Consider the following 22,915-nt stretch of genomic DNA (forward strand, 5'->3'; position numbering starts at 1 on the left):
TGTTATCCGCTTGCGTTTAAGGAACCTGACACCTTAGTTTCTCGTTGACAACCTCTACACAACACATCCTCCACCACTGATATGCCAGCCCCAGCTACAATTTGCAAGCCCAAGAAGGCCTTAAATAGCTAATGAATGGTTAAACAGTGAACAAACTGAACAAAAACGAACCAGCTGCAATCTGGAATGGAGTTGGCTCAAATCTTCATCTATAGCATGTAAACCACACTGCAAAACCATACAAAAGGGAGAACAACAAAGCTATGAAGAGAGCTAGTAGGGTGTACTTTGCTAAATCCATCATTGGGGCCTTGCCTTCAACTACACAAGGGAGATCTACTGCAGCTACCAAAAGCAGTCCACTCCTGATGCCCAGAAGAATGATCCCTAACCAGCCAAACAATAGTGAATATCTACTGTAGCTTTTTGTTGCCCAAATCACCAGCATGAATAATTTTCTCTCCAGTAACCAATCACTTCCCCCAGTTGCCTTTATGCTCATTTCCACATAAGTCTATCTTCCCAAACTTTAAACCAAGAAAAAACTGAAGAGGCACTGAAAATGGCCAGCAAGATAAAAGTATCAAACGTATGTACTAAATGCATTAAACAATTCCTTCTGACACTTATATAGGTGCTTCAGTAATGTGATAAATGCCCTACTTCTGATGGAAGTAGTTTCTCACCCTCTAAAACCTGGCATCTTGATATTAGCCCACTTCTCTTGGTATTAGCCTACATCTTAAATTAAATATCCATTCATGTGGATTCAGCACAGCAAGGTTCATGCTTATCTGTCAGGGTGTGTGTTGAGGGTGAATAAAGGGAAGGTCACTTAAGAGACAAGATTGAGCTGAACCGAAATGCCCCTTCCTTAACGACTAGCTTAGGAAGAAGAGCTGCCCTGCCTGTGACTGTACTTTGTGGAGCTAGCCTGCAGTTGCTGCTCCTGCCAGAGTAAGAGGGCAAAGACTGGACTTTGTGTACCTTCCATCATGAGAAGAACTCTCCAAGGGCTTGATTTAGAGCTTGCCTCCTGTTATTTGAAGTCTCAGGGACAGCAAAGATTTCTTTGCCAGCACCTGGAGTCTCTGGAGAGACTCCTACTCTGCCCTGTGGTGTCCATCCAGTTCCTGGGACCCTGAAAGGAGAAGCTGGCAGCCTAAAGAAAAGGAAATCCACACACAGAGTGCTGTGCGGAGAAAAGACTGGCGCAACTCTGATCTGCGGCTGAAGAAACTATGCACCACCAGCTCCGCGGTTGAAAATTTCTTTTTCGGTCTCTATTGGCTATCTAATCCTCTATCGATAACATCTCATACTGTTATCGCTTCTCATTGTCTTCCCCTCTCTGTCTGTCTCTTGGCGGTCTCTTTATCACCTGTCTATGTGCCGATCACCTATTGATCTCAATTTTCTCAGTTTTTCTCATCTGTGTATATCTCTCTTACACCAATCACTTCTCTGATGTCTCTTTAATCACTCTGTCTCTCCCTCTCTCACATACACATCTGTCTCTGTCTCCCACCTAACTGTGTGTCCTCTTCCTTCTCTCTTTCATTATTTTCCCTTCAATCTTTCCATACTACCCTCTCTTTCTCTCCTTATCCTTCCTGTGCTTCTTGCTCTTTCGCATGCTATGGGGGTGCAGGGGACACAGAGACTCCTTTTTCTTGGGCTCTTCTCCACTTGTAGAAATAGATAATTGTTTTTGATAATGTTTTACTTTGTCTAGATCTGCCTGCTGCTGCTAAGAGTTTTCATGACATTCCATGCATATGATATAGCTAAAAAAGTGTTTCTGACACTCCCCTTACTACCTCTGAAGCTAAGGGGTGGAAGGACAGTGCCAGAGGTATCAGGAGGAAAGCCAGAGGTAGCAGCTGAGACCCCCAAGTGGCATCCATGCCAAGAGCTCCGACTGGATGGCTGCAGCTCTGAAAGATCTATTGTGACCTCCATTATAGGATGTGAGGCTTGGTCCCTGCATCCTTAAAACAAAAACTGAAAGGACCAAAAGGGGAGTAACCCTTGCCCGCTGTCTCAGATGAGGGACACCAAAGGGAATCCATTGGGGTCAAAAAAATTTAAAAGTAGAATTTGCCAAAGGTTTCGTGCACCCAGAGGAAGACTTTGTAGATCTGCAGGGAGGCTCTGTGAACCCTGTTTCAGAGTCGGCGAACTTTGCAGAAAGGGCTCTTGTACCATGTTGGGTAACTTGACTGGTTTGAGGACCTGGCACTGGGTTTTCAAACTCTGTGAGGGGGGTAGCAATGAGTGTTGTATTCCCCTCCCAAAATTGCAACTCAATAAATCCAACAAATAATTATGATAAATCAAAACAAGGAAAACAAATAAAATGTGAATGGCCAGCCGAAGGGCATGGGTAGTCGGGTTGGCAACAGTGCTACAACCACACACCAATGTAAACCAACTTCTTTCATAGAAATTAAATGTACTGTAGTATATATAGAAATTCACTGAAAAATCTACACTTACAGTGGAGTAATGATTAGGATTATTGCTCATTATACAGTATTATTAAACAAGATTATTACTTATTAAACTTACCTTAATGAATGTTTAACAAAACCTATGAATTTTACTAAAGGAAACACAGTCCTGGCAACTATAACTTTCACACCAAATGCAATTTTTATGACCTCAAATAGTTATGCCAATAAATAACAACACGTAAACCATGTTATTAAATCTCAACATATATTCAATCAAGTTATATTCTATTCATCATTGTCTCATTAATAGTGTTACTCGTAATGTGCTATGTAATCAGACTTCAAAGATCATTTATGACATGTAAAACTACATCTGTTACATTAATGGTGAGGTGAAATGCAGGTTTAGGCTCACTGAAAGTCACACAGTCTTATCCACAGCCTCTGTGAGATCAGTGTTAGATTCCTGGTTGTGGCATTAGGTCTTCATTACTACCTCATTGCTATCTTTATGTCATGTGTTGTGTCAACATCCTGGAGACAGGCACTCCACTTCCTACCCAAAGAAAAAAATGTGTACTTTTTCCTCCTTAAGGAGGGTCTATAAAGGTCCAACTCTAGCCAGAAACCTTCTGTTTTACCTCTCTCCTTTGGGAGGAAGTCACCTTGTATTTCCAGTTTCTGTATGAGAATTCAAGCTTAACTTGTTGGCACTGTTTGGCTTTTTCTGCTTGCTGTGAATTATGTCACTGCCTTTTGCTGTCTTCTGGCTCCTGCTGGGCTTGTTATTTGTTTTTTTCTGGTTTTGTGTGCACCCACACCATCCTGTTGACCTTGATTATAGTTGTGTAGTGCGGGTCCCTTGGGCTGACCTGCCCCTCCCAATTTTCTCACCAGGCTTGGGACTGAGTTTTTTGTTGTCTTCTATATGTTGGTGTCAGTCTTTGATTTGTGTGCATTCCCAACCCCACCGCAAACATAGGGGGTCTGGCTGTATGCCTTCATATGTGCTTTCCTCCATGCTGGGCTTGAGGCCAGTGTGTACTTCTTTGCTGGGCAATGCTGCAGTCCCCTTCACTGTAGGACAGGTTTGCATTCTCTCTCTCTCCCATCTATGTTATTTCATGGGTGCAAGCTTGAGATAATCCCTCTGCTTCTGAGTCTATTTAGACGTTGTGGAACGTTCCCTGTGTCATTGCTCCTTTTCTGGGGTGACTAGGACCTCATCATTTGCTCCCTGCTGGGCTTAAAACTGTGGTTTTCTTGTACTTTAGGCACACCGATGGGCAGATGTGCCCCCTTTACCCTCGTAAATTGCAAGTCTCCAGACTCCCCCTGTGCTCTCTGCTCAGCTTAGACCATACGGGATATGTGCCCTGCCTATTTTCCCATGGCTGTGTTTATCCATACCTCCTAATGGTGCTGTAGTGGGCTGTGCAGTACTGGTTTTGAATATCTGTCTTGCCCTTCCCTGCACTTGTGGACAAGGGTGTTTTGCTGGGGTGTGGACTGGTCTTGTGCCTGCAAGTAATCTCCTTGCTGGACTTTGGGTTTATGAGATATGTATCCCTGACTATTCTCTGCCTCTGTGTGTCTGCTTCTTTGCTGGACTTCTTGAAGGATGTCTGCCAATAATTGTGCTGCACCCTGGTATCTTAGCTTAGCTTCTGAAATACTGGTTGTAATATTGAGCCTGTCCTTTCCTGCTTCAATGGTGGCCTTAGGACTGGGTTTAATCTAATTGACTGTGAGAGAGCGTAGTTTAAACGTTACCTATTATAGATGTGAAATGCTTATGTTTAACAATGCTGTATTAATCATATTATTCATTGAAACGTATTTTAAACGTGGAGAATTATTCACATGCATAAACTAATGTCGACTGTAAGAAATAATTGCTTGTATAATGATTAACTGAAAACATTAATACGTATAAAACTACATTCATTAGAATTCATACATCTTAAGTTAGCGTGAGTCGAAAACTAGCTGTGTAACTTTCATATTCTGTTTCTCCAGTGTGCTGACTTGCAAAAGGCCATGACCCAGCAATTGTTCTTTTCTTCACTTATTTGCAACAATGCTAGATTTTCTCATCCGCATGCTAGCGGCTTTAGTATAAAAATTATGGACTTCGAAACAAACATGGACACTTCCAAGGACATTAAAGCGAGGAGAAGAGAACTCTTGACCCGATGTGTGTGCCAGAAAATGAAGTAACCCCGGATATGCCACCTACGAAAAACGTCAATTATGAAGACCAATTAGAAACTCAAGAAATATCTTAAAATGACAAATGCATTACTTAATGTATAATTTGATAGGTTACAGATAGTGGGGTGTAGTGACTGTCCAATAGAATTTTGGGGGAATGTATTTTGGAAAAGGGATAAAAACCCATGACACAAGAGACAAGCAGCATTAGGTAGGGAATGATATCGATTGCATCCAGAACTCTGTCACTCTATTTGGTGATTTGAGACTTAGACAAAACCATCCTCACCCATAGACTGCCCCATTACACTTTCCTCCTTATGAGGAAAGTGTCCCTTGCCCTTAGCTTAGATAGACTGACGGCGATCTAACTGATGTCCTGAAGACGAAGACTGATCCTGTATGCTGACCTATTCCGAGGAGGGTAATTATTGTTGCTAATGGAAATTCATTTATTTTGCCTTTTCTTTCTAGGTACCAACTGCTGTGTATTTTGATTAGAGACCTTAGTTAGACGTTTTCCAAATTGATGTTTAAATTGTTTTTGCATGAAGCCCAACATGCTAATTCTAATCAGTGGTTAGATGAGGCGTACTTCTTGACTGACGTGACTGACATGGTGCTATGCTGAACTAAGACTTCTACGAGGTGTTATGCCTTTTGATCTGTTTGTCCTCATATGATTATCCTATGTTGGTGATCTTTGCTTTGTTGAAAACTTATCATAGTTGCCGCCTTGTGATTATGTTCTTTTGCTTCATGGTTTTGAGATTAATACATTTGCTATTAGATTGTAATCAATTGGGAATAAAATTCACAAAACTTAAATAAGGTGTGGTTATTCATGACTGAAAGGTCATGGTTGCGCCGACAATTTACTAATGTCTAAAGTGAAATATGTTGTAGTAATATATGTTAACAATATTATTGACATATGGTTTGATGTGTTGATCATTTATCTCGTCTTACGGTGTCTCACCACTGGTTCCAAAGATTCATCGGCCTAAAACGAGTCCTGATGTGTATAAATTAACATAGACGGACGCGTTAACAACTGGATAGCACCTGACTTGGTCTTCTAACCTGTACATCCTCTTGGCTTGGACCTTATGGGTTGTGTGCCACAGTTCGGTCTACCTGGACAACACTATCTTACTACCTTGCTCTTTTTCCTCCTCACAGGACTTGGGTGTTGCCATGTCTCTCTATTCTAAGTCTTTCTATCCATCCTGCTGCCCTGGAAAATCACACACCCTTGTTTGGTGTGTGGATTGTTGGTGCTCTGCACAGACACCCTATTCTGTACTTGGCTCAGTTTGGAAATCCGTTCCTTGTTCTGCATTACTCCCCTTTTTCCTCCTTCGGCCTTCAGACTGTAGTTGAGAATAGGGCTCCCTTCTATGTATGAGGTCTTTCTTCCCAGTTTGGCCCTTCTTCACCACTTCCTCCTTTGGATGGTGTTTGGCATTCGTATGTTCCCTATGATTTATGTTGTGGTGCAGCCTGGCCCAGAAGCTGATGGAGCCTCCACTCAGTCAGTGTTTGGCTTGGGGCTTGCTCTCTGGTTTTCACCTGGTTGTTCTGCTGGTTTGACTCCTCCCTTCAATTTAGGGGTTAATTCTCCCTTCTTATTTGCATTTTGGTCAACCCGTCTCAATTTTGACTTAGGGGTTTGGGGGTCCTTCGCACTTTTCCTCTCCCTCGCTGTGTGGCTCCTGTGAAGGGGGTTGCATTTTTATTCCAGAATGGCACATTTGTCTTCTTTTGCTTGATTTCATTCTACCTCTTTGTCTCCTACGGGCGTGCTTTGATTGCTCCTTCTTGGATATGGAACTTGTGATCACACATTCCTCATCCTCAGACAGTGCCTATTCTCCGATCGGAACATTAACTCCCTTCAAACTGATCTGAGGCAGCCTAAACATCTTTAAACTTGTTCTGTAACCAACATCCATCCACAGATTGTGTTTATGCCAAAAAACAAAATAACAAAAAAAAGCATGCATGGGATAGGCTTGTTTTAAGTTTTCTAAGGTGCATAATATTAGATATTATTCAGTTCAAGGCTTAATTGTTATATGTTTGCAGTGTCTTTATGTGTCTATTTTGTTTGTGTTATTAGTTATAAATAATATCGTTACCAAAGAATGCTTTTCTTGCATATTTATTATAACAGGAAGAGTCTAAAACAATCAGTGCTGACTTAGTTTCAGCCTTTTCATTCGACTAAAACATGCTTTCCGTATACAAGTGAAGCATCAGGTTAGTACATTTGCCTATCTAGTGTTTTAAATTATTTGCACAAATGTACTATGCTTAAGTTATATTGAAATTGTTCAATGTTGTCAGCTTCATTAAAAACAATAGAGTAACAGTAGGACATACGTTTTGTTATAGGCCTGCTACTTTCAAGATTGCAATGCACCAATATACCACCCCTACCCCTTCGGGATATGTAAATAGCACACAGGAGTGAAAGAGACAGACTTTGTGGGCAAGGGCACAAAGCGAAACTGGAGCCATGGATGGCAGGAAGGCGCAGCCTTCTCAGCTCCTGTGACTGCTTTGGCTCTGCCAAACAAAGAAAAGCAGTTTAGCAGAGTGGAAATTGTGACGTGTGTCAGTTGCTGTAGTGACAGTGCCCCAGCAGTAACTGTTAGATACACCCAACAGGAGCTTTGAGAATCTCTGAAGCTTCTAAGCCATGAGAGATTTATTTACTCTCTCTCTGTCTCCTGGGATGATTTTCTTTACTTAGGGCATTCCACCTTCTTTTATAGCCCATAGGCTTGGGACTCAATTGTTTCATACAGGCCTTTACCCTTGTTATAGGCTCACATCTGTGACTTGGAACTAGAATTCAGGATCAGGGCCTTTAACACTCATTACAGCCCTGAGCTAGGGACTAGAATATGATAATATAGTCCATTGATTTTATGAAAACACAAATGAAAAACAGTTTATATAATTTGTGGGAATATTTAAAGTAGGAAAGTTAGGAGGATGTTAAAACAAAATCTGGATCCTACCTGCTCCCAGGCAAAGATGTGCTGATTGAAATAGAATTGTATTTGCTCATTGGCAATATTAATACACAGCTGTTCAAAAGAATTCCTTTTGAAATTTTCGAAGCCGAAGATATCAAGTATTCCAATATTTAAGACATTATCGTCTTCACTGAAAAAGATAAGCAAACAATTGAATAAAATGTACTTTATACCATATGTATTTCTCTTAATAATAAGGAGATCAACGTATTTAGAGCTTTTCTTTTAACACAATTATAGAAGCATATAAATTGAATCAAAGCACTTACTAAGACTGCGAGGGCTACAGCGAAGGGAGTCCATTCTATTTTATTTTTAAACATATGCAGGTGGACAGAGAATAATCATACACCAAAATTCATAGAAACATAGATAGCCATAAAAAATAAGACATTGGATTCAAAGATCAAAATCAAAATCAAAATCAAAATCAAAATCAAAAACAAAATCAAAATGAAGATATTCCAGCTTTAACATTATACTTAATTCATATCAAATTTCATTTTGTAGTACATAATACGTATTCCCAATTAGCTATTTATTTCCTTCATTTCGGCTACCCATTTAATAAGCTCCTTCAAACCCCACATGCCCTACAGATCCTACAGATGTTTTGTTACCCCTCCCTCCCCCAAATTTCTTGGTACTTCAGTACAGCACCGATTCTTTGAGCATAAAGTAGTTTCTTGAGCTGAACTGATTTCATTTTGCCCTCTCAACAATCAAATGACGGAGGCGACGTTGTTCTCCATTGCTGCAAAATAAGTGATTTCACAATTAAAGAAGTAATGAAGAAGAACTGCCTTGACTGTGTTGACAAATCTAGACAGCTAGAAATTCCAAACAAGGTCCCCAGTGGGTCTGGAAATAGAAGCACCTGAAGTTGTTTGCTAATCCACTGGAACACCTTTTCCCAGAAACTGTTTAAAACAGGACAAAGGAAACAGACCTGTAGCCAGTATCCCACATCATGATGACATCTAAAACATTCCAGTGGAAGCGAGGGAAACATTTTGTTGACCCAATGCGGTGTATAATAAAGCATCCTTTTTGTATAGAAAGCCATTCTCTTGAAATTGGCAACCCTTAAGTCTTTATGGGAAAGTATGTTATGCTGCTTCTAAAGCTGGAGATCTATTATAGGGTCCATTGCTCTCGTTATTCTATTTAAAGCCAACAAAAGTTTTTTTCCTGAAGCTCCTGCTGGAAAATACCATACCAGTTCCCCACCCCTGATTGACCCAGCACAACGAGAGCTTGGGTGATCGTGGAAGCAAGAGCTTCGGTTGAATTCTGTGTTAATGAAAACATTGAGTGGATGTAGTGGGAAATCTGAAGAAAGGAAAATATTAAATAATCTAGAATAGCTGGATTGTTAGTCTTGAGTTGTTCCCATGTTTCAACATTACCTGCCAATATAAAATGATCAAACTTGATAAACTCCAAACTCTCCCAATGTGCTATAATTTTCAGAGGCATCTGAAGGCCAAATGCCTCAGTCTCCCGTAATTAAATTGATGGATGAAATTGAGTAAAATGATAAAGCTGCTGGAGTTCAACACCTTGAGACCATATAAAAGAAGGCAGTTTATATCTACCATGTTTTGGGAGCCATGGAATTTTGAGGAAGTGGGAAAATTGCAGGTTGTCCTCCGAGAGCATCTGCTTGAGATACAAATTGCTGCCAGACTGAGTTGGTCTGGCTGCACTAGCAGTCCAGTCCAAGGAGTCCATTCTATCGTGTATTTGTTTTTCGTTGAGTGAAATTTGTTTTTTGCATTAATTTAACTTCCTTTCAGCGGAATTGATGACCACATGTTCTCTATTGCTATGTGAGTAGGGATTTATTTGACCAATCTTGATATGAGTCATTATATACATTTATTATAACAGTGCAGGCAAGAAAAGTCATCCACCATTCTGAGGCAGACCTCAGAATAATGTCCCTGCCTTTATTTGCAAAGTTATGAAAACCATTGCAATTATAAGGTAAAAGCAACAAACGCTAGCAATTCATCAATGTTCGGACAATTAAAAGGGTAAAATAAAAGGATAAAAAATAGATCGGAATCATCTATGAGGCTTTTTGTGCAGCGAAACTTATAGTGCATGGATAGAATAGCGTACCCCAATAGGGCATGTTTCAGCAATACAAGCGGGAAAACCTAACATTCATTTGAAACGTTTTTGTAGTTACCATACAGAGATTAAAAAGAAAAAAATCAGTATAATCTACAGGGCAATTTAAAGTGCAATTCAACAATAGACAATGTTCCACAATTGAAGTAAGTGTCAACAACCCAGCCTGGTAGAGCTTAAATGTTTGCTTTGAAGACTTTTCTCCTTTTGGGCTACCGTTGTCTAGAATTATATAAATACTATAAGAGGGAGAATTGCTAATCAACATATGTTTTATGTCAGTTGGTCTATTTGCATACGTAGGCAGGTTTGAGCAAAAGTGTTCCTTCCCAGCCTTGTACACTTAGGTCACTCGTTAGCGCCCACATCAGTAAACCAAAATTACAGTGTTATTGGACCCTCTCAGAGCAGGATTATTAAGTATTTGAAGAGAAAGTTTTTCTTGACCTCATCAATTAAATTGAGTCAGGTTCAGAGTTGATTTTCTTGAACAACTAGCCCACTTTTAAAGTAATTGCGGTAAAGCATGCTATGAATTGTGGGGTTGATCCTTTCACACAAAGCACAATTGCTTGCGGACAAGTTCTAATAGCATTTGAGTTAAAAAGTTTTCGAAGGAGCACTCCGCGCCACAGCAGTAGGATTAGGCAGATACACAAGAAGTGCAAGAAATCTTGTCTTGAGTTACCGCATAACCTGCATTCCTCGTTCTACCTTGGTGGGTGTCATTTTGGTAGATGTCCGTTGTTGGGGTAATTCCAAATGTGGCTTGGAAGACTTTGATTTTCAAGTGGCTCCTCAAGATGGTATGCATATAAGGTTGCATGATCGATTGGAGCCTTATAGGTATTAATTGTCATCCATGTGTGTTTGCGCAGTCCGAATTTTGTTTTATCTCCCCAGCGGGAGATCCATCTAGATTGTATGTTCAGGACCTGCTTAAACAGCTGGTGTGGCAGAGGCAGATTAGAGTTCCAGACCTTCTCCGCATTCAGAAGTTTTTTTGAGACTAATATTCTTGCTAATCCGCTGTTTGTACTCTGGGATGTGTTAAAAGCGATTTCTTTTTATAATAGTCCTCGTGAGGTGTTTGCTTTTGCCTGCTCAAGTAAAGGAGCGTATTTGAGAAGACCTTCCAGCTTGTGCAATTTACTGTTCTTAGAGACCTAATTCCAGTTGAATCTGTGTTTAGTTACAAGGAAAAGATAAGAGAGAAGACCTTGCTTTGAGCTTTGTTCAAGAAACATGAATATTTCTCAGGGAAGGTTTCAAAGCCATAGCTCAATGAGGGCAAAACGTTGCTTTTATTACTTTTACCAAGGGTGGACAAAAGGGGCTTTGAAATTTGGCAGCCAGAGCCTGTAATGCTGTAATTTGAAATGCCACTCTCGCTTTCAGTGTTACCAGGGGCTGCCAGGAGGGGCTTTGAAAGGTGGCAGCCAGAGTCTGTAACGCTGCGATTCGAAGCACCACCCTCGCTTTCATTGTATGCAAGCACATGCAATGAGACTCGCACTCTTGCAGCCACAATCCTAGGTACTTGCAGCTCCCACTTCTGGCCACAGGGTTCCCGCTAAAAGGCCAGATCGTCTTCTGGATTATCCTGTCTTCAAACACAACCACATTAGTTTTCTCTCAGTTTTTATTTAGCTCGCTAGTCGCACAGTATTGGTATAGAGAGTTAATTAGGTTTTGTAGACCTAGGACGGATAGATACAATAAGACATTGTAATCAGCGTATAAGATTGCTGTTATTGGTTGTTGCCCTATTTTTAGTGGATGTGAGTGGACTGTAACTAATTGTGCACTCAAGTCTGCTAAATAAAGGTTAAATAACATTAGTGCCAGAACACACCCTTGTTTAATGCCTCTCTCTATCTGAAATCTGGCTATTAGACCCATGTTGCTTCCAAGGGGGACCCTGGCCCAGTTTTCTGAATTTAAGAGTTGTATTCCTCTGAGCAGATTCTCAGAAATGTTCCAGTCCATACGTTTTTGCCACAGGGGGTTTCTATTGACCATGGCAAATGCTTTGGTCAGGTCTACAAAGCAGTTATGTACCACAGTTTTTTCCTTGCAGGTTTTTCCCTGAGCAAGGCTAAGGCAGTCAGGTTATCAATAGTGCTTGAGGCTGATCGAAAACCTGTTTGATTTTTTAGAATTAGGTTCTTTTCCGTTGCCCAATATTCCAAATCTGCAAGTAAAAGTCCAGCAAAGACTTTTGCATTGATGTCGAGTAATGCCATCATGTGGTAACTTTCTGGGTTGGTGTATGAAACTTTCTTGTAAATGGGGTCTATGATTGGCTCTTTACACGAATCCAGGACCCTGATTTCCGATAGGCAGGTGATGTGTAATCTTCCCAGGTAGCTTTTCCTGAACAGTGTGTCATTTTTAAATAGTGCAGCGGGTAGGCCATTTGGCCCAGGAGCCCACGCTGCTTCTATAAGCCAGGATTCTCGCCTCAACAGAGTGTTCAGTGAAGGGAAACTCCGAGGTTCTGCTGTGTAGCCTAAGGGGGCAATACCCTTGTTACGGTGTGTTCTACCCATTTATCTACTACAACTGTATTGCCTAAAGTTCCAGTCGGCCCACATTTCAGCTGATTAATAATTGACCAGAGTGACATGATGGTGGTTGCCTTGCAGGCCTCTACAATTTTTATCCGTTTGTGGTCTCTGTGTGCTTGTTTGGCATTGCATTTTTGAACTTGGATCTTAGTTTCTGGAATTATTTGAGACATCCCGCTGTTGCCTAAGCAGACTTAAGGGTTCTGGCTTCCCTATTCAATTGTTTCCTTAGTTGCCTTAATGCTAGAGTGAACCAGTTATGATTCTGTGCAGCTTTCATTATTCTCAATTAATGTTGTTTGCCTAGCTGTTTTTTTCAAAACTGACTACATTGCCTCCTATTCAAAAATGGGGTCAGTTTTATCCCTTTACAGCAGGCGCAGGCTAGTTTTCCATCTCTAAAAGTTTATCATGGATAAATCGTTCCATCTTATATATTGCCAGTGAATGATGGGGTCCTGTGAGCCTAAATACTCTACGCCGTCCACGGCATGATTATTACTTGATATTTTTACAATCTCAAGGTGATGATCACTTTCACTTCTGACCTCAATGTTGATACTTTGTAGTTCTTGAAGTATGGATAGCAATATAAAACTATTGTTCAAAGCAGACTCGAATTATGTATGGCTGCCATTCGGAAGCCTGCAGGGAATCACCCATTTAGGACTCATAGCCATATAGCCTCCATAGCATGCTGTACGGTCTGATCTCTTTTATTGATATTCAGAAGTGTGATATATGTGGTGGTATGCAGAACTTCCTAAGACCCTTTACCCTTTCTCTGGAACTTCGGTTTTGGTCATTTGACAAGATAAATTTAAAGTCTCTGGTGACCACCCAGGAAGATGTCCCATAAGTGTCTTGCAGCTCTGGCAATTTATTCTCTGTTTCTTGAGCTAGTTTCTGTTTGAGAGTTGCATTGGGGTTTATATAGATGTTTATTATTATGAGTGATGTTGTCCGCGTTCCTGTTTTCCAATTTGTAATCATAGTTGCCTGCATGTGATTGGACTTTAAGTTGAATTGATTTGTGTTGAAGGCTTTGGAACTTGAGATATAAATAGACAAACTTCCTTTTAGATGAGCCTTGCTCTCAAATTTCTGCGCAGGATTCAGAAATTCGATATAGCCTGCAGCAGTATTCCTGGAGGATAACTGATCTAAAAGTGGGTCCTGGGTCAGTTTGCTGGCCCCTACTTTGTTCCATGAGATTAAATTGATACTGATCAATATTGATCATGCCCTAATTTGGGATGGCCACCTTGGCGCTGAATGGGTTGCAGAAAGGAGGCTTGAAACTCGTCCCCCAGTGATCTCTCTTTGTGAGGACTGCTGTTGACCAAGTACAGGTCAAAAAACCCTTGAGCAACCAGAATTGAAGATGTTACACTACCAGAAACCATGTGGGCCAGAGGTGATTAAAATAATTTGTTAATGGAATTTGATTAAAGGAGCCGCTTATTGCCCTCATTGCGTGGCAGAGAATTGAGACATCTTTCATTATGCTATTGCCTGTTTCAGAAACCTCTCCCTTCGAGGGATTTAATCACCTGCGGTTTTAAGAAGAGTAGATATTTTTTTCAGTTTCTGGTATGATCAGCTCAATCTCCCAGTCTTCAAGCACTTTTACTTTAGCCACTAACTGCTGGACAAATTAAGCACTGTGGAAGTGCACCTCAATGCTCTCATTAGATTCTCCATTTTTTGGTGATAAGAAAGCCAGATACTCCTGATCCTTGCTCTGTATGAGCTCTAGGCCCTGGATACAATTACAGATCTTCACTATATTGCCTCTGTTTAGGACATCCCAGGGGCCCTGCAATGTATATTTTGGGTGAAAGATAAAGAGGTGTGCACCATTATCATTTAAGGCCTCTTTGTGTGGCACTGTTGTCTCATCCTTGCTTGGAGCATGTAGAGTAGATGTGAGCGAGGTGTCTATAGAATTCCACTGCTCAGAATCGATGCAGAGATGGTTGCGGTGTTGTGGCATTGCTGTCTTGTCCTCGCTTGAAGCATGTAGTGTAGATGTGGGCGAGACGCCCAATGAATTTCTCCCCTCGACCTCAGCTGAGAATCTGAGAATCGGTAGACGTGTCATATTTTGCCAGATGTGCCAGACCAGCTTGTATTGTTTTGCTACTGTGGTTTAATTGCCTCCTGGGGCCCTGGAGGGTGAGATGCCTTAAAGAGTTCAGCTGAGCTTAATGGTGCAGGCCAGGGGTAAGCTACCTTGAGGTTGGGATTTTGCTACTCCAGTTGTTTCCCACCTCCTAGGGTTCATCTTGTTGGTTGTTACCCTCTGCTTCTGGTTGCCTGCAAAGGCCCATCTGTTGGGAGGCAGTTTTCACCGGCCAAATGATTTGTCATTCCATCTCCTCCAGATGCCGCTTCTATGCTTTGAGCTGCATTGCTACATGCTGCTTCTTTACTTTGTACTCTATTGATTGTTGCTATTGTGCCTGTGCACTCCATGTGGGCCGTGGTAATGCAAGTCTGTGTCAAGGAGGTGTGCACTTATTGGTTGTCCCTTTGTTACTCTTTCACTTGGATTCTCCTTAGATGACATGCTGGTGAGGACCTGTTAAGCTTTCTTTGTTCGGCCCATCTCATTAGTCCCTTGTGCTGCTCCTCCCCAGGGGGGCATAGCAGCAGTGGGCACAGGCTTATTGATGGGACGCCAAGGTTAATTCCCAATTTTTCAAGTATTGTTTGTGTTTCCTGGAAAGTACAAGTTGAAATGGCTAAGCTTCGGTGCTATGCTGCTGGTCCAGACTCTGGATTGGAAAGGCCACTTCCAGGCATGGGCTTCCACATTCGTGTCTTTCCACATCCAGGGGCCCTTCGTGTTGGTTTTTCCCTTCTGAATTTGTTCCATAATTTTGTTGCTCCGATTCATTTTTACAGTCTGCAACGAATGCTGACATAATGCCCAATGATTCTGTTAGTTTGTCCAAGACTGGAATTCATGGAAATAAGTGTGCCTCCATTTTAGCTTCTGCCTGCACTTGTGCCTGTGCTCTCTTGGTTAACAAATTTAAATTGTCTATGTTGCCATCTATTGCCATTATTGAGGTGGCCAGTGTCTGCAAAATCGAAATCTGGATGTTGAGTTTTTAAGTGTTGAATATTGTTGCATTGGTTATGGCAGTTAGTGTTTTGTTGAGAGCTTCCTAGCTAAGAGAAAGTAATGTGCCATCCACATATTCGGATTCCATTCTTGGAGTGATCTCAGCATCTTGATGTGAATTTTCCTTAGGGCCTTCGGCTGCGCCGCTGCCTAACTTCAGGGGTGAAGAGTTGTTCAAATCAAGCCCGTCCTCAACTACTCCAGTGGGCGGGGGGTAAGTTTGTCTGGCTACACCTACACAAGACTTTGGTGGCTGCCCTTGGCGTTCTTGAGCTCGTGGGTCCATGAGAATCTTTTTTTGGTGGCCCACTAGAGGTGGGAGAACTAGGCTTTTTTCACATTTGATTTCCAGCCCTGTATGATGAGGATTGGAGAAATGGGAGAGCTCCCCTGTGGCCCTGCGGCACTTCACCAATAGGGACTTAATTGCGGGTTAGTTGAGATGAGCTTGTCAAAATCATTGCTGGGGACATTAAGTCAGGCATGGATTCACTGGTTCTTTGAAGGATGGGGAGGTCATCCCATGTTAGGCCTGTCATAATTGTGCTGTCACTAATGGAACTCAAGTTTGAGTGCTCCATGCCTGCTTGTTGCCTTTGCTCTTGCAGTCTCTGTCTGAATGGTGTTTTTCCCTAAGTGAATTAAGTAGTCCTATATTGATTTGCCACATCCTGTCCCTTCTCCTATTTTACTTTGGCCGGAGATTGCAGCAACTGTTGTTGTTGCTCCTTCGTAAGTTTGCAATATTTCCGAGCTTGTGGATAGTTTCTTTCCCCCCTTTGCAGGCCTGTCCATTTTATTCTGGTAAGCCATTCGGCTTTTTCATTAAATTTTGAGCCCTATCGTGGGCCATGCGGAGGAATGAGTTTGGTGTTCTCATAATCTCTCACACTATTCTTTTCCACCAATCACTGTGTGTCTGCAACCTAATGCTCCTATTCCTCCCACACTACACCTCTTGCCTTTGTGCATGTTGCACTGCTCTGGCAGGCATGCAAATGCTCTTCCATGCACACGATGCAGATGTTTCAGTACCTGTGCTGTTGATTTGACTTTTGTGATCTTTTATGTTCTTTTGGCTGTCAGTCTCCTGAAAGAACTTGCTTGGGATCTGCTCAAGTCATACTCAGGTCATACCTCCAGCACTGCTTCGCCCCTCGTTCTATGATGTGACCAATGATTTACTGGGGGGAGGGGGGTGAACACACTGTACACAGTTGTACCCAATTATACACAGTTAGTAATCATGACCACTCTCGCCAAGGATGGCTTTTTGATTGTCAGGGTGCCACCCAGTGTGACTTTAGGCTCTTCAGGCTTGTGAAGATTTGTTCTGGCATGAGTCAAAACCTTTTTGTGGCAATCATAGGTCTCCTGTCCAAGGACAGAGCTGAGTACAAGTGCAGGAGAGCACAGAGCAAAGCACAAGCTGCATCTCAAGCCTGCCTGGGCATCCTCTGTAATCTACTGACTCAACTCTCTAGGGGAGCCATTAAGCTCTCCCCTTGCATGTCGTGTCCAGTCAGCAAAGAACAACTGTGGGTACAGTGTCCAGTTCTTTCAAAAGTCTCTGAGGGCCTTTAAGAGCCAAACAGCCAGTCCCTTGACTTTCTTGTCATACCTTTCTGCCACGCTCCTCCTCACAGCTCAACTCCTTGTGCCCTACAGCAGTGGTTCAGTGCTGGTCCTAAGCCTCACGACTGATGCCAGCCTGTGAGGCATCTGCCTCTTTCCCCTGGTCCTCGATCAGTGATAATGGTGGCACTTTCAGCAAGAACGATGGAGCTGGGGCTAGGTTGGCGCTGGGCGTAGGAGGGCAGGGCCCGTGAGGCCAGGAAGCCGCTGGCCAGAGTTTCACCACCTGAACTCCACCTTCTTACAAGCGAAAGGAGGGGAGCGTGGTCGCGTAATTTACACTTGCCACAGTTAATAAAGCACACCATGGTATTTTCGCACCAAAATCTTGCAGGATACAGTCCAGGATAAATCATGGAATCTTCTAATGTTTCATTTACCTTATCATCCAAAATTATGAGTGTTTAGAACTGTGGTAAATGCACCTAAAAGAGCTTTACATATACTAAACATTTTGTATGTTTATTTTGCTGGCAATTAATAGTATCCTCACCCCAAACTTATTACCTGAAACGCCAACTGGTTTACATTTTATGTATTGCAATCTATTTTTATTATTTGAGTTCTTTGTGGTATGTACCTACATTACAATTACCTACAAAGGGCAGCTTCCAAGCCTGACTACATCCCTTTGATTGTATGGGAGCAAAACTGTACCCCAAAATCTAGACATCCTAAAATTTTAATACCCCAATATTTACCTAATATGTTTGTCCCACAGATTGATCTTGCACACTAAGGCACCCTCCGAAACATCAATTAGTAGAGTGAAACAGTTAAATAACTAATGGGACCCACTCAGTAACTGAGTTCTAGATCAATGTTAAAAGGATTTGATTACAAAATTAAAAAATAAGACATAGAAAGTCAATGCTATGAAGCCTCTCAAATGCAAAGTTATACAGTGAATGCAAAATCAGAAGATTATTCAAAGTCCCAAAGGAGCAGCAAAGAAAAAAAAATGTCAGGCGGCATCCCTAGAAGCATCAATGAAAGCTCAAAAATCTCTGGCTCACCTCAAAATCAAGAGGCTCTTACACACAATTCTTGCGTACAAATTTAGAGAAACTGCAAAATCATCATGGTGTGATCAAAAGTATCTATTCAAATCATGACACAACATTATTATTTAACACCCTCTATGCTAATGCCATCTGGTGATGGTCCAACTAATATGAAACTTTTAACAATGGGACTTTTCATTTGCCGAATGGATTAGTGAAATTATAGCAGAAGGACCTTGAAAATGTTACATGTCTCAGGGAACAGGAAGAGTTTTTTGAGAGCGATGTGATCATAAAAGTGGAAATAAACCATAAACCATTACATGTTAGCTTGACTGTGCTCTGCGAAGGCTATGGGGAAAAGATATATGGTGGGGGGGGGGGACAGGTGTGAGTGACAGAGAAAACATCCAAATTGACCAAAACGGTGCAACAACAAGGTGATGGATTGCTTGAATTAATATCAGCCACTGGCAATCGCTTTGGGCCACATCCCAATTCATTGTTTCTTTGCCCACCATGCCATCACAGTTTGAACCCAGCCTTATGCAAATCAGTCTTGACTCTGCTCCTCAGGGGAACAGTCCAGGAATAAATTAATTTCTACATGTTAAAGGAAGTTTGTTTCAATTACAGTCTGTTAGACCTGTCAGCCTTAGGGCGGTCTTCCTCCAAATCTTTTGCCTGGCTTTTGTTGGCCTTAGGACTCTGTGCACTTTAACAATGCTAACCAGTGCTAGCGTTCTTGTACTCTCCCCTTTAAACATGGTAGAATTGGTGTACACCCAATTGGCATATTTAATTTAATTTAAGCCCCTAGTAAAGTGGTACCACATGAACCCAGGGCCAGTAAATTAAATGATACAATTGGGCCAGCAGCACTGATTGTGCCACCCACTTGTGTAGACTTTTAGACATGTCTCAGGCCTGCCATTGCAGCCTGTGTGTGCAGTTTTGCACTACCATTTCGACCTGCAAAATAAACCTTTTGCCAGGCCCAAACAATCCTTTTTAATACTCACAAAATCACCTCCAGGATTGGCTCCAAACAACACAGAAGGCAGAGTGCAGTACATTTAAAAAGTTGGGCATGTACTTTTAAGATTTACATTTCCAGATAGTAAAAACCTCTTCAATTTGGTTTTACTACTGCAAGGCCTACCTCTCCCAAGGGATAACATCGAGTTACCGTATTGCATTTAATTAGTGATAACTTTTGAATAGGCACAGGTAGAGAGGTTGAGTTTGGTGTCTCTAGAACTGTGAATTAAAACCCTCTTTAATGGTAAAGTCGGATTTTAAGTCATGATTTTGAAAATGCCACTTTTAGATAGTTGCCACTTTCTTGTTCAAACCATTTAGTGCCTGCAGTATGTTTCCTGGGTCACATGGCTGGATCCAGTTGGTCCTTATGCATAGCTCCCAGACAGTGAGACAAAGGAAGTGAGGTATTGTCAAGATGGGCCACTCTGACTTAACGAAGGGGAAGAGCTGACACCTACCACACTTGACCATTCCATAGGCTCTGGCTAAGCACTCTCACACAGGGTTTGACACTAATATTTTGTGTCCCCAGACAAGCTGGGGCCAGGGCAGGGAGGAAGGGGCTTCCTTACATCTATGGGGAGCGAGGAGTGGAAGCTTCCAAGAACTTCTCTTCTTCAAAGTGAGTACCAGGTATAAATACTGGACCTCAGACCCCCATCTCTTCAGTAGATATTTAGACCCATGGGGGACTCAGAAGAAGGACTGCTGTGTTGCAAGGAGGACTGCCACTCTGCTGCTCTCCTGCCTGAATAAGAAGGACTGGACCTGCATCTTGAAACTACGACTATCACCATGACTACAATGGCTAGTTAGCTAGCCTCCCAAATCAGAAGCCTCAGGGACAAAACTATCCTCCTCCATCTTGACCTGGCACCTGGACTCTGCCAGCTGTGAGTCCTGCCCTCCCAAGTGGTGCCACCCCAGTTCTGAATGCCTGAAAGTGGGTCTGATGGTGCTCTGTCAGTCCATCTGGGGTCCCGGCAGATCAAACGCATTGCGATATATCGCCTCTTAAAAACTCTGCAGCGGAGCCGCTGTGCACACATCATCTCACCAACTGCCGCATTAGGAACACCGGATGACAGATCCAAGGTGCAAGACTTTGCACAGCTGCCCACAGCCTCCCAGGAACTGCCAATGTGCGAGGCATCCTTGATGTAGGCCTTTGCATCACCAGCCCCTTGTCGACAGCCTCCTCTATGCAAATGTAGGTCCCCGCATCAAAAGCACCACAGCTTCTTTAGTACTAGCCAGTACACGACATCATAAATGCAGGACTTCGAACAATACTCAATATTTTAATCCTCTAAAATAGAAATACCCGAAAATACTCTTAAAATGGTACTAATGAATACCATCAATATTGACACAGAAGAATATCGAAGGACAAAATATTGAAAGGTAAGCACATATAGGGAAGTATAGATTTACTATTTCTAAATCCACATCTAAGAACCTTGAAAATATATGTACCACATAGGTACATATGTGTGGAGTTGAGTGTAGAAAATCGGCAATTATCTATGGATATTTTATTTTCAATATTTTATCTTCAATATTTATGGTTTCGATATTCAGGTTGCACACCCAGTCCTTTGAAGTTAAAGTAAATCCTGCTCTTTATTTATTATCCAGTGATGTATTGTGAAATTTTGACAGATATTTTGCACTCCACAATCCTCTTTTAATCAGTTGGGCCTAAAGTATAAGCACCAACACCATGGGCCTCATTACGAGGCTGGCGGTCGGTCAGGACCACCGCTGCTATGAAGGTCTGATCGCCACATTAAGACCCTGGGGGTCAGACCACCAGGGTTCCACCAGCACTGCTGGGATCGGTGATCCTGACGGCCTGGCAGTGGCGGAGATCGTAAACCACCAGGGCAGCTCTGCATGCAGAGCTGCCCTGCGGATTACGACCTCGTTCTTCACCAGGGGGGCTCTAAACCGCCCATGCACTTGGCATGGGCAGTGCAGGGGTCCTGCTGCCCAGCACCCTTGCAATGTTCACTGTCAGCCTTGCAGACAGTGAACATTGCAAGGGTGCTGGTGCAACCTAGGGCTACAGCATTGCAGCTAGCTTGATTATGAGCTGGAGACAACCGAGGTTTCCACCCACTGACCTAGTGGGATACTTTTAATAGGTCCAGCGGGGCGATCGCCGCAAAGGTGGCAGTCACCTGTCAAGAGTTTGGTGGACGGAGTTTCCCATCTGCCAAACTCATAATGAGGCCCCATGTGACTAGATATCAAGCTAAGTCTGTTTTGAGTACTGTCTACATATTTTATTTAATAAACCTTTATATGTAATTTCTAAATATATTGCATTGAACCCCAATTATCCAATCATAATAAATCAATCTTTCATCATAGTGGCACATTTTGCTTCCTTTTTATAGTACGCCTTGGCCCATACTGAACCTCCTTTTTAGATGCTGCACATTCTTTAATCAAAATTGAAATGCAGACATTTTACTGAACTGGGCCTGTGTTAGTAAAGTTGGACTTGATGCACGCCATAGGTATTTGCTCCCCTTTTCTGTGCTTTAGTCTGATACTGAATTACAGATATGGCTGCAGATATTTGTTGGGCCATGATTGTAATCAGAACTGCGTATCCACTCAGAAAGTGTCATGGAATGTCATGGGGCTATTCTCTCATTTGCCTAAAAGTTGATGGGTGGTGAGGACCCAGGCAAATGATAAAAGTCTATTTCCCTTGCTCCTGCACACTTTATTGTTTTACTGAAGCATTTACACAGGCAGAAAAGCAAGATGTGGGATGTGCTTTATCTGTAAAAAAAAAAAAAAAAAGGTCATCATTTACAACTTCCCCAACAATCCAATTTGGGCAGAGGGATAGTAAGTTACTCAGACCTTTGATTGTCCTCTATATTGAGGGTTTTCAAGTATTCTTTGAAAGGACTTCAGGATGTCACTGCACAGATAAGAGTGTCATGGCCTGAACCGACATTATTGGTGCAAGGACTTGATTCACCCTGGCCTTTTCCTTGAGGGGGACTTTTAATGTACCAACAACTGTGGGATCACCTACCCTTCTAGAGACTTTCGGGGGCACTACAAGGATCAGGGGCACCAGCATATAAAATCAGGGGCGGGTGAGCAGCTGCTCTAGGTTTGTCTGATGCACAAACTGGACACAGGCACATGAGATGGAAAGGTTTTTTTCATTTAGAATAGACTAAACCATGTTGCTCCTGGCTTATCTACATTGCGTGCGGTCATAAACCAACAATTCTCTATACAGCTTAGGTGTAAATCATCTTGCAGGCAGAAGCACTACCCTATAACAAAGGGCTAGGTTTCTATCTAAAACGTGCAAAAGCTGCTTGTCCCAATCATGGAGAATGTCACTACATTGTGGTTGATGGAGCAGAAGATTTACTAGGTTTTCGAATAAAGGACCAATGGGTTTAGACCTTCTATGGTGACATGGGTATTTTGACATTGATTTTGGATTTTGTTGAATGCTGTAAGGAGTCATATTGAAAACGTTGGAGGCCACCAAACAAAGAAGGTCCTTCAGGTGGCCTAGTGCTGAGATAGAATTTCATTTAAAAAATGGGAGAGACTCATAGGAGGCTTTAAAAAAAATAAAATGCACCAGTGCAGTTGAAGACAGCAGGTGGCTGAGGGGTTCTTCACCAGG

General features: G+C 42.2%; 1 protein-coding gene across 1 annotated transcript in view; it reads right to left on the reverse strand.

The window, feature by feature from the left end:
- The window catches only part of MYO3A (myosin IIIA), a 1,274,985-nt gene that overhangs the window by 614,418 nt on the left and 637,652 nt on the right, over positions 1-22,915 (reverse strand). Inside the window, exon 18 of the mRNA XM_069211361.1 lies at positions 7,700-7,847. Within this exon, the coding sequence (XP_069067462.1) occupies positions 7,700-7,847 (148 nt within the window). The remainder of the gene's footprint in view (positions 1-7,699; positions 7,848-22,915) is intronic.

The sequence above is a fragment of the Pleurodeles waltl genome, chromosome 10 (genome assembly GCF_031143425.1).
Source record: "Pleurodeles waltl isolate 20211129_DDA chromosome 10, aPleWal1.hap1.20221129, whole genome shotgun sequence".
NCBI lineage: Eukaryota > Metazoa > Chordata > Amphibia > Caudata > Salamandridae > Pleurodeles > Pleurodeles waltl.